This window comes from Anas platyrhynchos, chromosome 7 (assembly GCF_047663525.1).
Source record: "Anas platyrhynchos isolate ZD024472 breed Pekin duck chromosome 7, IASCAAS_PekinDuck_T2T, whole genome shotgun sequence".
Lineage (NCBI taxonomy): Eukaryota > Metazoa > Chordata > Aves > Anseriformes > Anatidae > Anas > Anas platyrhynchos.
The window spans coordinates 35,367,680-35,387,925 of record NC_092593.1 but is presented as its reverse complement, the minus strand read 5'-3'; the positions used below and the strand labels follow the sequence as shown (position 1 = coordinate 35,387,925).

At 35.6% G+C, this 20,246-nt stretch overlaps 1 protein-coding gene across 5 annotated transcripts in view; it reads right to left on the bottom strand.

The window, feature by feature from the left end:
- GULP1 (GULP PTB domain containing engulfment adaptor 1) overlaps positions 1-20,246 on the bottom strand; it is a 148,951-nt gene that overhangs the window by 49,627 nt on the left and 79,078 nt on the right. For all 5 annotated transcript variants that reach the window (XM_038181946.2, XM_072041297.1, XM_038181942.2 and 2 more), the window contains one exon: positions 13,904-13,965. In XM_038181946.2, the coding sequence (XP_038037874.1) occupies positions 13,904-13,965 (62 nt within the window). The remainder of the gene's footprint in view (positions 1-13,903; positions 13,966-20,246) is intronic.

Here is a 20,246-nt window from a genome sequence, read left to right as displayed (position 1 = left end):
CCACAAAGCTAATAGAGGACTGCCCAAAACAAAGAAGAAAAAAAAAAATACAACAAAACAGTGAAGAACAAACTAACAAAAAGAAAACCACAATCTAGTACAGCACTATCATTAAAAGAACAGTAAGATGAAGACACCAAGTGGTGGTGTTCTCACAAATTTCTTGGCAGTTATCAGTACAACACCCTGTATACAACACGCAAAACTGCTGTCCTAGTTTTGACTCTGCTTTGCCCAAAGTTTCAGCCCCTTGGTTTTCAGAACACCACTGTTCCTGTAAATGTAGCACGCACTGGTCTGCTCTGTGTTAGTATTCTGCAAGTAATTTAGGATTTTTTTCCCCCCACAAAATATAGCAAGTTACAGCTTGAAGCTGATTTATTTGAGCTCCATCTGTCTTGCTGACTTTGCTGTTGCTGCAAAATATTCAGGCTAATAAAGCCTCCCTAAAAATAATGATAATTGAGCTGAGCTGACAAAACACCATTATGAAAAAACAAAACATGTTTTCAATATCTGATAACAAAACCTATCTGGTTTTGCCAGTTTTACAAACTAAATCTCCTTTACCAACAAGATGAAGTTCAGTAAAATTTGGAGTATTTTCATTAACTCAGAACATCATTAACAGAGCCAGTTGAACCAGGGGTGCATCTCCAAGCCACATGAGTAAACAGGCCATGACATCACTCAGAAAGCAGTTGTTCCTTCAAAGAGATATTTCCCAGATGATTTCATTGTTAGGCACGCATTTAGAGGAACACAGGCTTCACATTCTTTCTTTCAAAACAAGATGTACGAGAACAAGCAGGAGTTTTCACGTGCCATTTCAAGGTGGGATTGTGCAATTGTAAGTGCTCAGCTGGCAATAACTGCTTCAGATTGAAGCTGGGACACAAAATCATCACAGCTGTTGTTCAGTGTAAATCAGCTCTACAAGATGTGGAAGAAATTGTAATGGATTTTTTATACATATATTAATAAAGACAAACAAAGTATTGAAGCTACTCTTTTGTAGTGAAAAATATTAACAACATCTTACAAAAGCAGACATAATGCCACACAATTTTACAACTTTTGTGAATGAAGTTTATTTTTGTCTAAACCCATTTCTACCTCACTTGTCCATCACTAACATGATACAGTTGAACTTGCAGTATCACACACTTGCCATGGCAACATGCGATGATACCATAGACACAGAAACAGGAATTCCCTGTGGGATAAAACAGAAGTCACAGTTAGGAACAAAACTCTCATTCAAACACAAACGGCCTTAGTAATAGGAACAAGTAACTACTGACCATTACTCTTGCTTTATTAAAGTCCTTTTCCATTTTATTCATATGGAATATGAAGTTGCCTATTTTAAGGATGTTGTATCTCTTCTAAATTAGGACCTCTAACACTGTGAGCCTTACTGTTCCACAGATGAAAAGAAACGACTCTTACTTTAATTCTTGATTCATAGAAACACTTGGCTGACAACAAGAGGATGAGCAAGACACCAGAAAACTGATATTTTGGGGAAAAAATCACGAATGCATCGAGCCAGTCATTTAGCACTGAAAACTTAACAGTACTTTCAAGGATTATTTCATACTACAAAAATTTTAAACATAATCTGAACATTTATGAATCTGAACTCTCATTACCACAAATCATCTGCTCTTTAAAATCTAGTGTTATAGCTATAATTTCTCTAACAAATACTTTTTTATACATACATTCCAAGCAGAAACGTGACTCCAAGGAGAAAACGGACACCACAGGACAGATATTTGTAGATAAGTATATTAACAGAAATGTGAACCAAGAATTAGCTTTGGGTAGGTTTCATGTTGTTTATGTCACTGCTTTGTTTTTGTTTTCTATACTGTAGTTCCTATACCGAGAATCACCATTTGGAAAAAATAAACAGCCAACTTATTCTTAATAAATCATTTTCAGTGCTGAAAAACTGAGTCAGTGAAATGTAATTTCTAATCACATTAATAATCTACATAGATGTGCTTAAATAAATGCACATAAATTAATAGCAGTATTTTGACATAAGTGGCCAAGAAAATGTGTTTTCTGACAGAAAAAATATATATATTTTTTCCTTTGCTCCTAAAAAACACTTCATAAGCCACATCTACTACCCTAAGACTATTGTTAATTTTATGCAAATGACATCTGTAGTGTCTTTGTGAGTCACCAGATTCACAGAACACCCTCAGAAGTTTGAGAGAATTGACTAGGGTGGCCAAGAAAAAATCAGGTGAGCTGAGTATCTGTGGGAGTTGAAGAGGGAGAAGCTCCATGAGCAGAGGAAAAAAAAAAAGGTAACAAAGCAGAGCAACAATTGTGACACCCCCCAACCCCCAAACTGCATTACACTTGAAGCTCTGAGAAAATATCTTAAAATTAAGTGGGTATCTTGTGGGAAAAGGGACAGGGAAGCCAGCACAGATTTTCTTGTATTGGTTTAGTTACATTGTTATATTGGAATTTTATTTTTTTTTTCTTCCTTCATGTAACCAGAACAGTCTTCTCACAGCTGATAACTGCTTTATACACTTGTTTCATGTAAAGGATGGTCTTTGTTTTATTCATATGATCTCACATTAAAGCCAGCTATAAAATCTACATACAGGGATCACTATTATTGGACACATGGCCTTCAGTATATTCAAGAATATCAGTAACCAGCAGTTTTTCCAAACCTAGCTATGAAGAGAGCTATTTAATCCAAGATGCGGGTAAGAGACTTCACTCCCTTTTTACTTTACCATTCCAGAGATGATTGAAACAAATTTGCAGAGCGCTACCTAAATATAGAAAATATTTTCCTCTAAATAATATAATTTATAGGGAATGGGATTTTTAATTAGAAAGATTATTTTTACAACTGCAAAAATGTTTAATAGTGACATGTTCAACCTGTCAGCATGAAGTATGAAGTGAAACCACCGTCATCTGGACCTTAACATATACTAACTTGAAGATTGATAAGTAGATGAGATGGACATCTCAAATGAACTATTCAAAAGAGCTGGAAATTACTTTGTATGTTATTTTACAACAGCAATTAATCCGACTCTGTAATGTTATCTGCAACTTATTTCATCTAAAATATTATGCTTGTCAATAAAAAGAGCTATCTTCTGGTGCTAAAATAGTAAAATTAATCTTGTCTAGATCATTATAGTGATTCTCCCATTCTCAGCTGAATGTAAAATAAGATAAGTGTATTTTAAAAACAATCATATAAGGATTTAGTTTTTAAAGTAGCCACATACTCCTTTTTACTAAGAGACTAGATACTGAGAATACATTTAGTCTTGAGCTCAAGGCACTGAAGTAGAATTTAGAATTTGAGATCTGATTAAAGAACAGTCATTTGGGACAAATTTGCAGAAAACATCCAGTATTATCTCAGTTCCATATCTTTAGGGTAATAATTCATCCATTTCTTGTCTCCATTATAGTTTAATTACTCTTTCTGAAGAGTAAGCTCATTAGAGGTAATTCCAAGGTGTTCTGTCACTTACTTCTGAACTTTGATCTATGATTATTTGCATCACGGTAGCACCTAGAGGCTCCATCTCATTATTCTAGAGGCTGCACAAACAACAAAAAGATAGCCCTTAGCTTCAAGGAATTGATGATCTAAGTGAACTGTGATAAATGACAATAAACTCTTGGAAATGCACAGCATAATTTCAGTTTGTACCTCTGAGTGCTACTAATAAAAATCAATGTAAGACATTGAGCCACATTCTTCCTTGTACACAACATTCTAATAGCTAATAAAAATACAAGTAAAAAGCTAAAACTAGTATAAAACGAACAGAGCGCTCTCAAATTTTAAAGACAAAAAGGATGCAATTGAGACTTGATTTTCCCACCTTCCTCAACTCCAGGGGAAGATTGCAAGCCCCTGAAATATGGTACAAAAGAAGGAAAGAGAATTCACCTGACCACATATGAAATCAAGACAGCTTATATCATGTCATTTACATGTCCATTAAGTTAAAAATAACAATAAATAAATATTCAAAAAAAATCCCCAGAGCTGTATCTATGTTTAAACCTCTTAAAATTGGTTGGAACTCTGAATGTTGACTTATGATGACCCAAACATTCCTGATTTTAATGGATTTCCAGCAACAAACCTATATTCTGGAGTAGACAACTTTCCTTCCACCTTATCTTATTAACTGAATACTCTAATTCACGCAATTTGCTGAGTAACTTCTCTCTCTGACTCTCTCTCTAGAATTTTCTATTTCGAAAGCACAGACATCTACAGCAATAATAAGATGCCTTAGGGACATTTTCAGCCAGTGCTTCAAGTGATCTGCAAACAAATTGCAAGATTACTTACTTGAAAAACCTCCAGAAACTTTCTAGATTTGGTTTCCCTTAAGGATTCAGAAAGAGGAAAATGATACCCATGAAAAACCCAACACTCTCTCCCTCTAAGTGGGCAATAATTTCTAGTAAAAATACAAAATATTTGAACAAAGCTTTACAAATTAGTTCATGCAAATATGATTCTTGGCCATGTCCCAAACCAGTAATGAAAAGTTCTCTGACATGCCACAGCTTAGGTTCTTAGGTTCAATGTGCTTTTTAAGACAGGTCAAGGCGGACCTTACAATTCCTAAATCCAAGTGATCTGAAGGAGGCATTTCTGAGAGAAATACTCATTACAGTCCAGGATCCACAACTGGCTACATACATAACTATTCTAATAGAGTTTAAAAAGTCACAAGCTGCAGCTAGTAACTTGTCCAATGGCTTCTTGATGATGAATCCTCATAAAGAAGATGAGCATGTATGAAGTCCTTTTGTTTTTAGAATGATGAATTTATTTTACTTGCTGTTCTGCCTGGCTGTTGGACAGATTCCTGTAGTCTTGTTTTAATTGGTAAAGCTATGCCCTTACAGATGTTCCTGTTCAAAAAGTTGTGCCATTTTCATATTTTCTCTGATTCAGTTCTATTTTTATATTTTCCAGTTCATTTTGGGAGAGTTGCCTAAATCTTTTTAGTGCACACTAGATGTGAGAAGAAGGGAGTGTCTTCATAAATACAGCAAAGGCTGAACAGAAATATCCAACTTTGTCAAAAATGGGAGATGAGAAAAGGAGGAGTTAATTCATCCGCAGGCCTGATTCAAATTTAAAGCAAGAACAATCCATAAACAGCTGGGGGCCACCTAACCCGCACGTACAATAATCCGGATGTTTGAACTCTGTAGCCTATTAGTTCAAGTGTCAGACATGCAACTCACTTGACAGTCCAGAGGCTAAAAAGTCTGCTTAAGGAAACCTCACATTCTCACAGCCGACAGCTCACATGGAAATACAACTGTGCAGAAAGAATCCCTGGAGGGCATGCTAATGAGGCTAATTGGTAGTTTCCAGCAGCCTTAAGAAGAGGCAAGGGAATAAATATCAGCAATAGAGAAGGAACAGAAAGGGATGAAGGGAGAGTTGTGCATATCTTTGCTGACCCTAAGGTTTTTGGAAATTCTATCCTTTTTTCCTAGCATACTGATATTTACTTCATTTTCTCTGGACAAACCTCTGAGTTTTGTTTAGTTGTCTTGAACAGATATTTGTACCACTCTCTGCCTGTTATTCTTGTGGTGCCTGCTCTTTTCTGTGCTGCCAAGCTCAAGACACTGAGGTTTCTGAGCATCTTTCCCAGCCATTAAAGATCTATAATCAAATATTTATTCTTTTGTTAAAGAATAACAAAATGACACTTAGAAGAGTTGTTACAAAGCTTCTAATGATTTCATGTCTTTGTCTCAACAGTCTCATTGCTCAGCACGTTTGAGGGAACTACTAGGTATGGGCAGTGATACATTTATGATCAAAGCTTATTTTTACACTTTTGTTTAATACACTGTCTTTAGAAATATACTTTAGATGTTGTATTCAATACTAAATGCCATATTACAAAGAACTGCAATTGAAAGAGGATTGCTATTACTGCTACAAACCTTCTGCTTCCTTCTCTGTATGTCATACATACTAATATTTTCTCCTACTATCAGAGCTAATTGGATTAACACCTTAATTTATGTCTGTTCTACGTTCCAGAAACCAACTCTTCCACAGGAAGAATAGAATTGCAATTATTATTTCTGCAACAAAAATAATCCAAAGAATGTACCTGGCACAGATAGGTCTCAGGTACCATGGTATTGATCAGTGTACTATTTTAATCATGCCATCAACAAGTCTTTCTAACTGCAGACCATGCCAGATAAATCAATCCTATGTAGTCTCCTGCTGCAGATTTTCAGACTTAGCCAAGACAGTGAAGACTCAGGAGACCAAGGCCTTACAGTGAAAGGCTAAGAAAAGCCTCGAGCAAAACAAAACAAAACAAAACAAAACAAAACAACACCAACAAAAAATGTTTCCCACATATAAACTATGTCCCTTGTAACCTAGAAGTTGTATGAATTCCAGGAGTTTCACACTCCAGAAGCTCTTCATCTCAACATGAAATAGAGCAACAATAACCCATTCTTAAAGAAAAATAAACTACAAATTGCATTCAGGCCTAACAAGGTGGTTAGGAAAATGGATAACAGTTCATTGTGAGAAGCAAAGGGGGCAGCACTTGTTCAAGCTGAAGATTACAAGGCTGGTGTGTGTGCAGATGTGTGTAAGTCTAAGAATCACAAGTTGCAGCAAAAGAAACTACAACTAGAAATGAGGGGAAAAAAAGTTTCACAGTGACAGTGATTAAGTACTGGAACAGGCTGCCCAGAGTCTGCACGTCTCTGTCCTTGCAGGAATTTAAAGCTTGATTGTATAAGGCTCTGCTGTGTCTCACCCGATTTTTAAGTTAGCTTTTCTTCAGGTAGGAATCAGCTGGATGATCTCCAGAGACCCCTTCCAACCTAATTTATTGCAGATTCTTACATTTCAATGCCAAAGCAAATCTTAATGCAAATATAACTGTAGCCAAAGGACAACTCCATAACATTCAAGGAATAAGGCATTCGATCTTTCTAAAATCATGCATCAACATCCAAAAATGAGCTAAGTCTTCGGCAGCTTTACATTTTCAATCCAGATTATAGTTGTTAGATATATCTTCAGTGCCAAATAAGTGATCCTCGGACCTCTTACAAAAATGTGTCTAAAGCTGTTGGTTGCTACAAAAATATTTTTCCCTTAAGAAAGAATTAAACTTAGACTGCTCATGAAGTCAGAGAAAGAGGAAAAGACTGTAATTAAGCAGCTAGGGTTCTAAGCAGAATGGATGTAAGGCAATTTATGGCAGAGAAACAAACAGCTTGCATACCAAAGAAAGAAACCTGCTCCTAACTGTTCTGAATACAACTCCAAAGCTGTTGCAGGTAACTGGCTAGCTTCAATTCAGATTGCTTTATTATAGAGAAGTTTCAATATACTATTTAATACATTAATGAAAAAGGTACTTAAAATACCTTCCAGATCCTATGTGCATATGCAACCATTAATTGGTGTCATCTATTTTTAATTCTCCCCGTGAAATTATAGCTTCTGTTTCTTATTTGCATTGCAAATATGCTTCATAATTGTAATTGAAGCACGTCATATAGTACTTAGACATTTCAAGTGAAATGGAGCTTCAAGTGAAAAGGAAGAGACCAAGGGATCATAAGCAGAACCTGAGAGAGGATGAGAGCTCTGGAGAATAGATCAAAAGCTACTCTTTTGTCTTTTTTAGTTGCAGTTTATAATGTATTCAAAACCACAACCAATATTTTATCTCATAACTAAAACCACTGAGATTTTTTTTCCACCATCAAAAATATCAGACTACAACATCTGCTTTATTAATTGTTATACCTGAGACAGGAAAAGAAATTACACTTCATGTTAAACAGCTTTGTCTAATATCTCAACCGCTTTCTAGTTTTTCTTAGCCTTGAGCAATCAGATGGGGATGCCCTGCCAGGTATGGATGTCGGGCAAGTGAAGCAGATTTGTAGTCTTTCCATTTACCCTACAGAGCTCAAGGGACAAGGCCGAAAAAGTTATTAGCCCAACTTACAGGGACTTCAGCTCATGTGTGCTTAAAATTAGCTGTAGTATTTGCAAATGAAAAGATAGGCATTAGGCAAACTATGTTGATCAGTCATGTCCCTGCTTTCAGTACAAATATGTATTCATCTTTATACTCCACTGTTACACTGCAGAATTAGCAGTATGTGTACTCGGAGCATCCAAAACACTTCACATACCCTCACTTCAACTCTTTAAGTGTTTACTACCTTGTCAAATTTTAATTACTTGGATCTAAGCATTTATTTGCTCTCAGCTATACATCTCAAAACGATACACACTTTGCATTTATGTATGACACTGGGAGCTTCAGTCAAACCTAAAGCTCTCTGTTAAAGCTACACACAGAAACGGACCTTAAGAAAGAAAAAATGAAATTGTTCAAACTTCATTCCTTCCTTGAAGCAAGATGCATTCTGAGGAATAAGGATGACCTGTAAACCGTGAGGTTGTGTAGCTGCATATTTTACTTGTAACTAAGAGGGATTTCGACACCAGGGAAGAGGTCATACCCATGGCAAAACTGAACAGCTGCCTTTCTTCTATTTTTCTAAACACCTCAGCCAGTGTTCAGTTATAACAGATATTGGCACTTCAATTATAAGCAAGTCACTTTTCCAAAGCTTTCAGACGAGCAGCAGTAAATGGATGTGAAAGACAAAACTCTAGGTGCAGATGCACACAGACACCATAAGGCATATACCTTCTAACTCTTGCAAATGGTCTTGACATGCGTACATCTGGGGGGCATTGGGGGCTACTCAAGTATACACAACATGCATTCATACAGCCTTTGAACCTCTGTGCATTCATATGCAGGTAGAGATCTACAATGATCTGCAAATCCTACTCATCTTCCTACTGTACAGTGATACATTAGTGACTGAAGCAAGGGTTGGCTTTGTGCTCAGAACGCTAGACAAGGCTCAGGAGATGCAGACTTAGTTCTTGTCCCTTTGGAAAATGCATGTGTAAGCTCAGGCAAAGCATACTTAAAGAATTTCAAAAGCCATCTACCCCATAGAGCCTTCTGAGGCACTTAACTGTGCAAGTTTTAAGGAAACCAAATATTCACCATTTTTCACATAGAAAAGTGACAACAACTGGAACTGCTCGATACCGAACAATTATAATGCAGCTCCCCTCATTCAGCTACTGATAGGAGACGTTTGTTGTTGTTGGAGGTTTACATATGATCCTCTTGCATCACAGTTGTCTATTTCATAGCATATTTTTGTGTATACCAGTCTCCTACCCTTTTCCTCTGCATTAACTTGTAAGCAAAATGGAAGAGGTAGATCCCTTTCTCTAAAGCACGGAAGTCTTCTAGCAGTACCCCTTGTAATCTCTAACTATGTTTTGTTTACATGTTTATTTGATCCCTGGCACAATGAACCCCAAGTTTAATAACTGCAATGTATCAGAAATAACTAAGAAGTTCAGATTTGCATTTACTCCTTTCGTATTTAATTTGGATATTTTCCTGATACTCATTTTTCTTGCAGTTAAACACTTACATTCGTTATGTTTACATCCAAGGCATTTTGAGACTAATGAAAATTAACTGAAATGCAGTTATTAATTCTAATTATAATAAATGTAATGTAGGAAAATGAGTTATTTCCACTAATGCCCTCTTCTATTTCATTAGTTTCTCATTTGCAACATTTTCCTGCTCTGCTTGGAGTATCTTGCAATATTCTAAGTTCACCATATAAATTTAAGTATACTTTTAATAATGTGTCTTGTACTTTTGTTTACCTAGAAAATCTATATAGCATTTTCTCTTTCATATTCTTTCATTAGTTTCATTTACTGTTTTTACTGACACGCTATTATTCTGTAATATGTTTACTAGGGAAAAAGGAAAATCTACAAGAATAGCCATATCGCCTTGTAGTAGGAACACAGTTTACACCATTAAAACAGCTTTTGATAATACATCATGCTAATGATACAGATAGTCATATGATACAATTGCACCAAAAGGCTTGCTACTGTAGTTACATCACTTAAGTAGCACACTTGTCACCTAAAATGCTTCATCCAGAAAAGCATTATCTGCTAGTCCCAAATGATAAGAAAGCTGAAGAAATAGGAAATTACGTACTAAGTTTTGTTTATTGTACCACAGTAAGGAATAATACTATTAGGTAGTGCAAAGCAGGCTATTTACTATTAATGCACTTTCTCATTTCTACAGTTGCAATATAAGTCCAAGGTACATATTCAATAAATAATTGAAAGATCATTCACGAAACTGCACAACAATTCACGATTAACTGTCATAAAAAAGACACAATAACACAAAATGAGGTTAGCATTTTATTATTATTTTTCTTTGGAGAAATTTTGGTCTTTTATCTTCAAAATCTCAATTCTCAACTTCATCAAGAATCGTAAGTATATCCATAACAATGTATGAAGTTTTAAAACAATACAAACATGAAGCAAGCAGTAAGAAAACAGCTGTTTATGAATTAGGAAGCCATCATATCTCTTGGTAAAATAAACTCTATAGGGTTTAATGTGCCATGTATTATGCAAAATGGCAGCTCTTCAGACCTCATGCAAGGTTGACACTACTAGCTTCATAGGATGCTGGTAGCCAACATAAACAGCAGACTTGCAAAACTGAATCTCTAATGTGCAAAACGGAAAGATGTGCATGTAGAAATCTGATATAAACCAAAAAAACAGCCAAGTGACCATAAGGGGAATATTGGAAGAATATAAATATAATTTAATACAGAGAGACATAGTAAACTTATTGTTGTTTTGGGCAGCAACTTAGCAGAAACTCATCCCTCAGGGCAGTATCAATTACATGATGACAACAGTCAGTCCATTTTTAAGGTTGCAGTCAGATTCCATAAAGTCACACTTTGATCACACTTTTGTTGCAGAGAAAACACTGGCCTAAAATCAAGAAAATTAACTTGAGGGCAAAAGAGAGCCTTTTTTCCCTACAGTATGGAAAATAATACAAACATCTGTTCTTAGTTATGGAACATTACAGGGGAAGATGAATTAAATGAGAAATTTTAGTTTGCCTTCACATTTTATATCCTGGTAATATAAATAGCTTTTGTTAGGTGAAAATTTCTATGCTGTTACACCTAAATGAGTCTTGTATCCCTTGTATATCACGTTATAATGCGACTATCACTACCCAGATTATGATTTTTTTTTTTGGGGGGTGGAGAGGATGTTATGTGATTAATATGCTTTTAGCTGGAGTGACATATTCCAGAAAAACAGGGGTTCACAAAGGATCTGATTGCAAAATTCTCACCTCAGTAGGCCTAGATTTTACCTCCAGACCATACCGAAATAAACCACTTTTACCGTCCACAAACTAAACTCCACCTCCCTCCCCCAACTTATGCCATACACAAACCATGCTGAAAAACAGAACATCCACTTTTTTTATTTAAGGATACTTCTTGTGGACTCCTAGATTGTACTTGCAGAAGAAACAATCTTGCCTGTGTTTCGTTGCAAAGAGGATTATTGCCATAAATCATCTAGAGGATGCATGTCCTAACTGATACCAGACATTACTGATTTTTTATTAAAGAGTTCTCCCCAGTTTGTGCAAAAGAGGGCAATTCTGTACATCGCAGGTGGCTTTTAGCATCCTATTACCTCCTCGAGCAGGAATGTTCTTTATAAGACAACGGGAGACTCATGAGCTGCATTTTTTCAACATGCTTTTGCTAATTCCTAATAGATGTCTACACAAAAAGAGTAAAGAAACAAAAACCCATTTTTCATTTTTCTTTTTCTTTTTTTTTTTTTAATTCTTCTTTTTCTGATCATCTCAGAAGATCAGTGTCATAGAAACGCTTTTTTTTTTTTTTTCTTTTAATCTAAGACAGCAAAAAACACGATTTTTCATCCAGAGTAATTTACGTTCAAGAAACTATGTAGCAGAACAAAGCTCACTTGCCTTGGAAAAAAGAACACCTGTGAAAAGAACACTTTCCATCAACTAGATTTAATTTTCTGAACATGTCATCTTTTTTATTCTCTATTATTCTTCACTCACATAATTACCTTCTGAAAGAAATCAAATGGAAAAGTGTTGTCATTTCCTCCCAACAAATACAAAAGCTTCATGGATATAATGTTATAGAATGAGAAGTGAAATGATGGCTATGAAGATTTGAGAAAAAAAAAAAAAAAAAAGTAATCCACGAGTCTTCTTCAATACTTGCTTCACAGATGCTTCCTGAGATTTTAGTCATTAGTTCATGACCCAGTTACAAGATTTGAAATCAGCTGGGTATATTAGTTAAAAGCCAAGATGTCACAAAACTCAAATGATGTGCTAATATATACAAGGTCTCCTTTTAAACAGAAAAAGGCTGAAGAACTGGACAAAAACGATACTTGAGAATTGAAGTGAAAACTTTATTTAAAGCTAACAGATAAAATGGGACCTTTTTTTTTAAAATAAAAAAAAAAAAAACATACATACACTATGAGACCTGAATTCACAATGAACAGAAGCAGAAGAACTTGAGCATATATTAACCCAAATAAAGCAGACTTCTTTTGGACAGGAACTTCCCACCTCTTCTCTTCTGTCCCAGCAGTTATTGACAGTGTTGTTTCTGCAGTTAGCACCACCCCATCACTGTCATCTTTATTTTAAAAAATGTTTCTGCATACCTGTAGTGACACCTATTTATGAGATATGCTTTTAAGAAAGACAATGAGACAAGAAAGACGAAGGAGGCTTCTTTTTTCTCTTTAAATAAAGATCACAAACAAACAGGTCTTGTTCAATGCGTTAATAGAATTCATAGCTTCAACTTGCTCTTACAACAGATGGTACAGTAACCCCAGCAAGTATTCCTCCCTCTCAAAAATTCTAATATAAAAGCCAAGGTGTCTGGTAAGGCTATCCAGTTAAATGGTAATACATCCTTTGGTTGAAAATTCAGTTTGAGAGCAAACAGAATAAAAACATGTTCACCTGGCAACAAGCAGAAGGTGACTCAAATTTCCACTACAAACACTTGCTCACTGTATGGTAGCGTTAAGCAAAAAAAAAATTGCAAATCCACCTGCATGAAGTACCAGCAGATTAAACTGAGTCTTGGTCTGTGAAATGATTTTCAACTTTATGTTTAAAAAGCAAAACAAAACAAAACAATTATGGGATAAAACACAGGGAACATTATCCAGAACATACCATGGTGGAATCTCATTGAAATATCCTCCCACTACAACGGCAAGTAATAAGTTGCCATTTTCTAAGTTTTTATTTTGGAAAGATTCTTTTCCTGTGAACGGATGTCATTAGGCTAATTAAAACACTTCATCCTAACTGAGAGAAGATTACACCGGAGTAAGACTTCTGATTTTACTATTCAAAAATCCAGTTATTATTCTACCATATTTCTCAGTATTTGACATATCAACGTATCCAGCAGATAGGATCATTACTCTTTGTCTTTACTACTGTTCAAAAGGAGTGTTATTCATTTTAATTTTTATAGCACTGTACACATGCAACCTGATGTTAAATTCCTTTGCAGTCCAAATTTCCATCCATTTGGCAACTATTAAAAAGGAATAGAAAATCGAGCAGAAGAAAAACACCTGTTTGCTTTCTACAGAATCAAGTAATTCAGACAGAAGGAGAATCATCTGGCCCTTATTTAAGAAATAGAACATTTTCATCTGCAAAACAGACATTTACACACTAAGTCTTTCCTCGCTGTTTCATTTGGCTACTTCATGTCCCTGCAGTTTTCAAATGAAAAGCAAGATAGAATGCACCGCGTTCTAAAGGTAAGAGGAGAAAATAACTTCGTATTTTCTTACCTTTGCATTATAGGGAATATAATGCTTTGATAAGGCTTCAGGAGTGTGCATCCATGTTTTGTCTACAGAAAAGCAAAATAAAAGAAGCACTGAATAGATTATTCACTTGTTAGTTGAACTATTATAACATCTTTGTGGAAAGCATCAACAATCCTAATTTTCCTCAGATAATTATCTGTCTGAAGTAGTTACTGGGGCTAGATGGAAACACATTATATTTCAGAACTACCTAAATATTTACAGGAAAGAACGTTGTTACTTCCATTTGCTAAATTTCTTGTTTCATCTGACCTGATTTACCACAACTACTCCAATTCATCCCCCTCCAATACATTTATTGTTCTAAGGATGCTTGCTGCTTCTGTCTCTCAACATCAATATTTTCTGCATCCTATTGCTGTTTAAAGCACTGACCATATGCTGCACTTGTAATGATGTTTGTGTGGGGCTTTTTTGATAGATTAGCAAAGTATGATATGAAAAAAAAGAAGCCCTAATCTCTATGTAGGAAAACAGAAATAGGTCAGCTCGTGGTAACTGATTCCGAAGTTTAGATGTTATTCATTTTTTTAATGACTTATTCTAAACAAGTTTGCCTATTTTCTTTTACTGATTTTTACATCAGAAGACTGTACTTTTGCCTTAATTCTCCCACAGCATGCTTCATATGGTTACATCACAAGTTTATAACTTGTGCAATCTACTTTTCTTCCTTCTCTTTTATAGACATTTAGTATGTTCTACATAATTTAGGTTGGAATTATAAACATTTGAAAAAATACTCTTATTAGAAGTTTAGAATTTTTTAAAAGTTTTATTATTGTATTTGAAATCATTTAAGAAAAAAAAAAAAGTGAGAATTTCCAAACTACTAAATTGTATTACCAACTGCAGGAGTCTATGCCATTTAGTAATTTATATTCCCCACATTCAATATTTAGTAGTGTTTTCTAACTTGATACCACTTCTCTTTTAATTACCATGAATTAAAGTCACAAATCTGGAACTTTATTCAATTAAGTAACAGAATAATAGCGTAAAGCAAAGCTCTCCCCTTGCATATTCACAGACAATTCCCCTTGCCTTTAATGGGACTTGCAGTTACAGCAATTACTTTTTTTATAGCTATGCATAAGAACAATAAAATCCAGCCCACTTCAAACTGCTCAAGAGCAAAAGCTGTGACATTTATTGACATTAAACAAACTAAATATTTGTGAACATAGAGAAGCAAAAAGCCTGTTAAACAAGATATTCACCATAATCACCACAGGAACAGGATCAAAACTGCAAAGCTGGAGGAAATCTTTTCTTTAAAGCAATTTCCTTCTAGCTGAGAATGGGTTCAGCTGCATTATTGAAGAATGACATTAGCACTTCTTAATTAAGAAAGCAGGATTTGTCCACTTGGAGGCAGGCATGAGTATGGTTATGCACTGCAGTGGCTGCAATCCCAATTCCCCCCATTTCACGTGTGCCTTGTGATTGAAATTCAGCAACCTGAACCTGACTGACTTCCCAGAATATTTTAAGATCTGAAGCCCAATCTCCATTTTGAGTACAGCGTCAACGGCTAATGTTATCCACAAGTAGAAAAGGAACAAAATTGGTGTGAATTTGGAACACTAGAATAAATCCTGACGGTCCAAAAGTTAACTGTGAGAAGTACATTTCAAGTCAGGGCACTGCTGAGGGGCTGGCGAGCAGGCTACGGCCCAGCCTTGACTGGAAGTCCCAGGTCAAAGAAAATCTGTCATGTAAGATGGGACCACACTGTACACCATAACACTCACCACAGCAGAGTGATGACCTGCACAGTGCAAATCTAAGCTCTGAAATGTGTTCACACCGCTAATATGAATGTTTTATTTACCCATTCCTTACACATCAGCTCTTTACTCGCTTCAGCAAGATACTAGCATATTTATAAATTTGTAAAGGAAAACCCTGTAAAAAATGCTCCAAAATAAAACATTGAATTTCTTAAAAATAACAGCAACAAAACCAATCCCCCACTCATTTCAGTGCCTAGCACTAGCACAAGCAGGCAATAGGGCTGAAGTTTCTGAAGCCTACATTGACTACCTGGGTACCAGGAAAACTAAGTACTCTTTGAAAAATGTCACATACTTTCTTCCCATCCCATGAAGGACAAGTTCAAAGCTGAAAAATAACATTATTTAGTACAGGAACCAAGCCGGAAATGCTGGTAATGTTTCCAATATTATTTCTGGGCAAAAAGCTTTACCTGAAATATTTCTGTGAAGTCAGCCACATATGTATCGACATCAAACTAACGATACAACAGCTCTAGGAACTGGAACAACACTGCTAGGAACTGGAATAACACTGCTAGGAAAGTGTTTCCATTGCTGCTGGCATCCTTAATTAGGGGAAGACAAGGAAAAATGACTGGGTTTTCTCAGGTCAAAAGGAAGAGGAAACCAGTAACTTTGCCATGTACCAAAAAAGATGTCTGGATTTTATGAATCTCATGCCACTGATTAAAACAGCGAGCTGGCAAGCAGCATTTCCAACACCCACACGCAGATCCGCACAGTGTGACACAGGCAGTAAGTTTTCCACAGATGTTGGAAGCCTATTTCCTAGAAGCATGCAATAGTTATGGGCTACTTGCATATTTGAAAGAACTCTTCACACTGAATGGAGTCAATGTGAGACAAAATTCACATTGATAGCAAAGATATAGAAAAAGTCATGCAGATGTTACAGAAATGTTTGTTACCAGCATTTCCCTCTGAATTGTAAGCTTTGATTTCTATGGACTCATAGAATCATTAAGGTTGGAAAAGACCTCCAGGATTATCTAGTTCAACTGGCCCCTATTTTGGTCTTATGCCTCTATCTTTCAGCTGTTTGAAATACTGCTTATCCTTAATTTGATTTCATAGCAGATGAGAAATATCAAATTTCAGAAACTGGGTATCCAATCAACCGGAATATTGGGAAAAAAATAAAACCTGTAAAAAAGGTATTCCTTTAAACATTTGATGTAACTGTAGCTTGCTATTAGCATGATCCCTCACTTCTACAATTATTATAAAATAGGTTATCATGATTTAGTAGCTATTCATTGTGAAGCAACAAACAAAATATGAAACCCTACAATGAAATGCAATGAAAAACATAGCTCATATTATTATTTTATTATTTATATAGAAGCAATAGTTCTAGACATTTAATAGATAAAAAAAACAAAGTCCTAAAGAAAGGGCCTAGATAAAACAAAAACTGACATCTAACATAACACAGTAGTAGAAAGTGAAAACTACTATTATTTCACCTGGTGAAAACTACAACTACTCCAGACTGTGTCTGAAGCTATTAACCTAGGCTGCCTTAACATTTACATTGAAGTTGACATAAGTGCCCAGTTTTGTTTTGTGTTCTTTTTCTTTTGAGAGTTATGACTTTCAGACACCTGCAGCCCATGAAAGCATAAACAGAATTTAACAGGAATGAAGCATGAGAGATGCTAGGAGGCAAAACCCTGAGTTTGTGGTGGTTTTGACAAACACAGTACCACTATGTTGGCATAAAGAAGGGAAGAAGGTTGACTGTTCACAATTCAACTGCACAGAGTAAGCCATAGTCTTGCTTAAAGAAAGCCAGTGATCCTGTAACCTATATGCAAGCCCTCCTCACACTCTGCATGCTTGCTGTGCAGTGCAAACATTTAGAGATGCCCTGTAACAGTAGGACAGCATCCAATCATGTTTTGAAGAGGATTTGAATGGGGTGAGAGCCTCTCAGGTTTTCCTCTCTACCAGCATATGCCGCCAGCTAAGACCACGGGGAAAAACACATAAAACTGATATTTGCAAGTGGTTTGACACACAGAACTGCAATAACAATTCACTCTTTTCTAGTCTTCCCTAACTCATATCAGCCTCTTTCTATAAAGGAGAGATTCCTCCACAATCTGCATTTTATGTTGAGTACTTGCTCATCACACCATCTGGAACAAGGATGCACCAGTGTAAGTCGCTTAAGAGGCCTCGGTGGCATTAGAGAACAGAAGAGAAACGTGCAGACAAATCACCCACTGAAGTCAATAGAATCAGGGACTTCATAAAGTACCAAGATCAACTGTGCTGCACATAGTGGAGGATGACATTAGGTTAGATAACAGCACAGCTGACCATTTATCTAACAAAAAGGAAGGCAGTAACAGCGCCAAGAAATTGTTCTCCCTTTGAGACAAATTCCTTCTTGTGCTACTTAGTGCCCAGATAGTATAGAATCGATTTTGTAGAGGCATAGTTGAACTTTGAACTAGCTTTTCTAAATGGCAAAACAATGCTTAGTAGTGAAAGTTTAGTTAAGCCTCCCAAAAGCCCCCACTTTTTTTTTTTTTGGATCATACATGTGGCTCTGTCTAACTTTGCTTCCAAAGCATTTATCAAAGCACCAGAGCAAGTGGCCATTCCATTTAATACAATGAACAGAGAAAGAATATGAACTTTTTTTTTAATGCTTTAGTGACAATACAGTCATACATAGAAGGTAAAAATTAAAGCTGATCTTCTTTACTGACTCCTTGGCATCAGTGGATGCTTTCCTGACTAACAGAAGAGAAGAAATCTTGGAACTGTCTTCCTGCTTTATACATTTTGCTATAAAAGAAAGACCTCACAGGAGAATCAGTCTACCAGCAGTCCGCTGAAGAAGAGACAATCCTACAAGATTAGCGTTGCATCTATGCATTACTAATTCAAGGAAGAAGCAGCTTACTTGTGTGTGTTTGTATGTATCTTTCATTTTTCCTAGGTTATCTATGTTTATATTAATAAAGAAAACCTTCACAATGGGATATACAAGAACTGTCACCCTGATGAGTCATTTCCTTTATCCTGCAGTGCAACAGACAGCCAAGTTTTCCCAAGTTGCCCTTTTGCTAGTCCATCAACACGTAAGGTAAAAATCACTCTTCTTGACTGCTACAGACAACCGATACACTGAGCCATGAGACTTGATGGTTGTTACCAGAGTTTTGACCTCAACACAGTATTTAAACATTACTAACAGAAACCTACCCCTAACCTGTAATTCAGCTAGAGTATTCACCTCAGCCACCTTGGAGAGAAATGACTGGGTACCATCTGTATATTCAATTACAGTAATTTATTGAAGTTATTTCAATTGCTTAATCATAGCCAAATTCTCCCTGAAATATGTATAAGCAAATGCCAGTCAACATACATAATGCTAAAATAATTACTTTTGTTGTATCTTTTTCTTTATGGCAAACAAAGCTTTCTTTGGAGACATTTATTCTTTGCCAAGACACTGAAGCCTATCTTCCTAGAGCAGAATGAGTTTTGCAGAATGTTTAGCCTATGTCCTTCTACTGTAATATTCAGGACCTTTTGAATGGTTTTAAATAGCTCATTACTAAAATAGCAAAATGATACCATAGCTAAGCCGGGTTGTCACAGTTACAGAATACCCCTCCAAAAAAAAAAATCTAGGATTTGCATTTCCTCAAATAGTAACACTCACTACACAACCTACACACTGTATACTATATATTTTAAAGACATGGATACTAGTAGCTGGGACACTTTTGACATGAGAGAAAAGACAGATCAATATATTAGTGCAACTAGTCAGTGATTAGCAAATCCTGAACTTTTAGCAAGTTCAGTTTCCTAAATTACTAGGAAAAAAAAAATAAAGGAAAAAAACAGTTCTTTAGCCTGTACCTCTTCTGTCTTGCCACCAAATGAGCTACACTAAAATACTTTAGTCTTTGCTATGAGCTTTGAATTGGAGTTCAAAGTGAGATTACTGGAATAGTATAATTATTTCAAGTGACAACAGTTTTCGTAAGTTTTCACTAAGAAGTACACGCAAATCAATACGAGAACTCCAACTTTTGCTTTTAGAGTCAGAGTTGAGTTAAACCTTTCATTTTAACACTACACAAATGTGGAAAAGTATCAATAATCTTGATAAAAAATAAAAGGCAATTTTATAAACCATTTTTAACTTCAATAACTTTACTTGTGTCAGTTTGGAAGGGAAAGGAACACAAGTGGGAAATTTTAGAATTATTATATTTTTTTATTCATAAAGATTAAAATACTGTAATAATGTGTTTTCATTTGAAATTATATTTATTTAAATGTCAGTAAACTGGAAAGAGCAGAAAGGAAAGTGACAATAAACATTCAAAACAACTACAACATGTAAATCTGTAGCTTCCTCTCATTCATCTATAAAAGCACTGTTGTTTTATGCATCTAAAGGACGTTATTTCACAAAATAAAATCATCCTAAATGGCATATCTTGGATATTGCTTGTAATTTTTCAACAGTT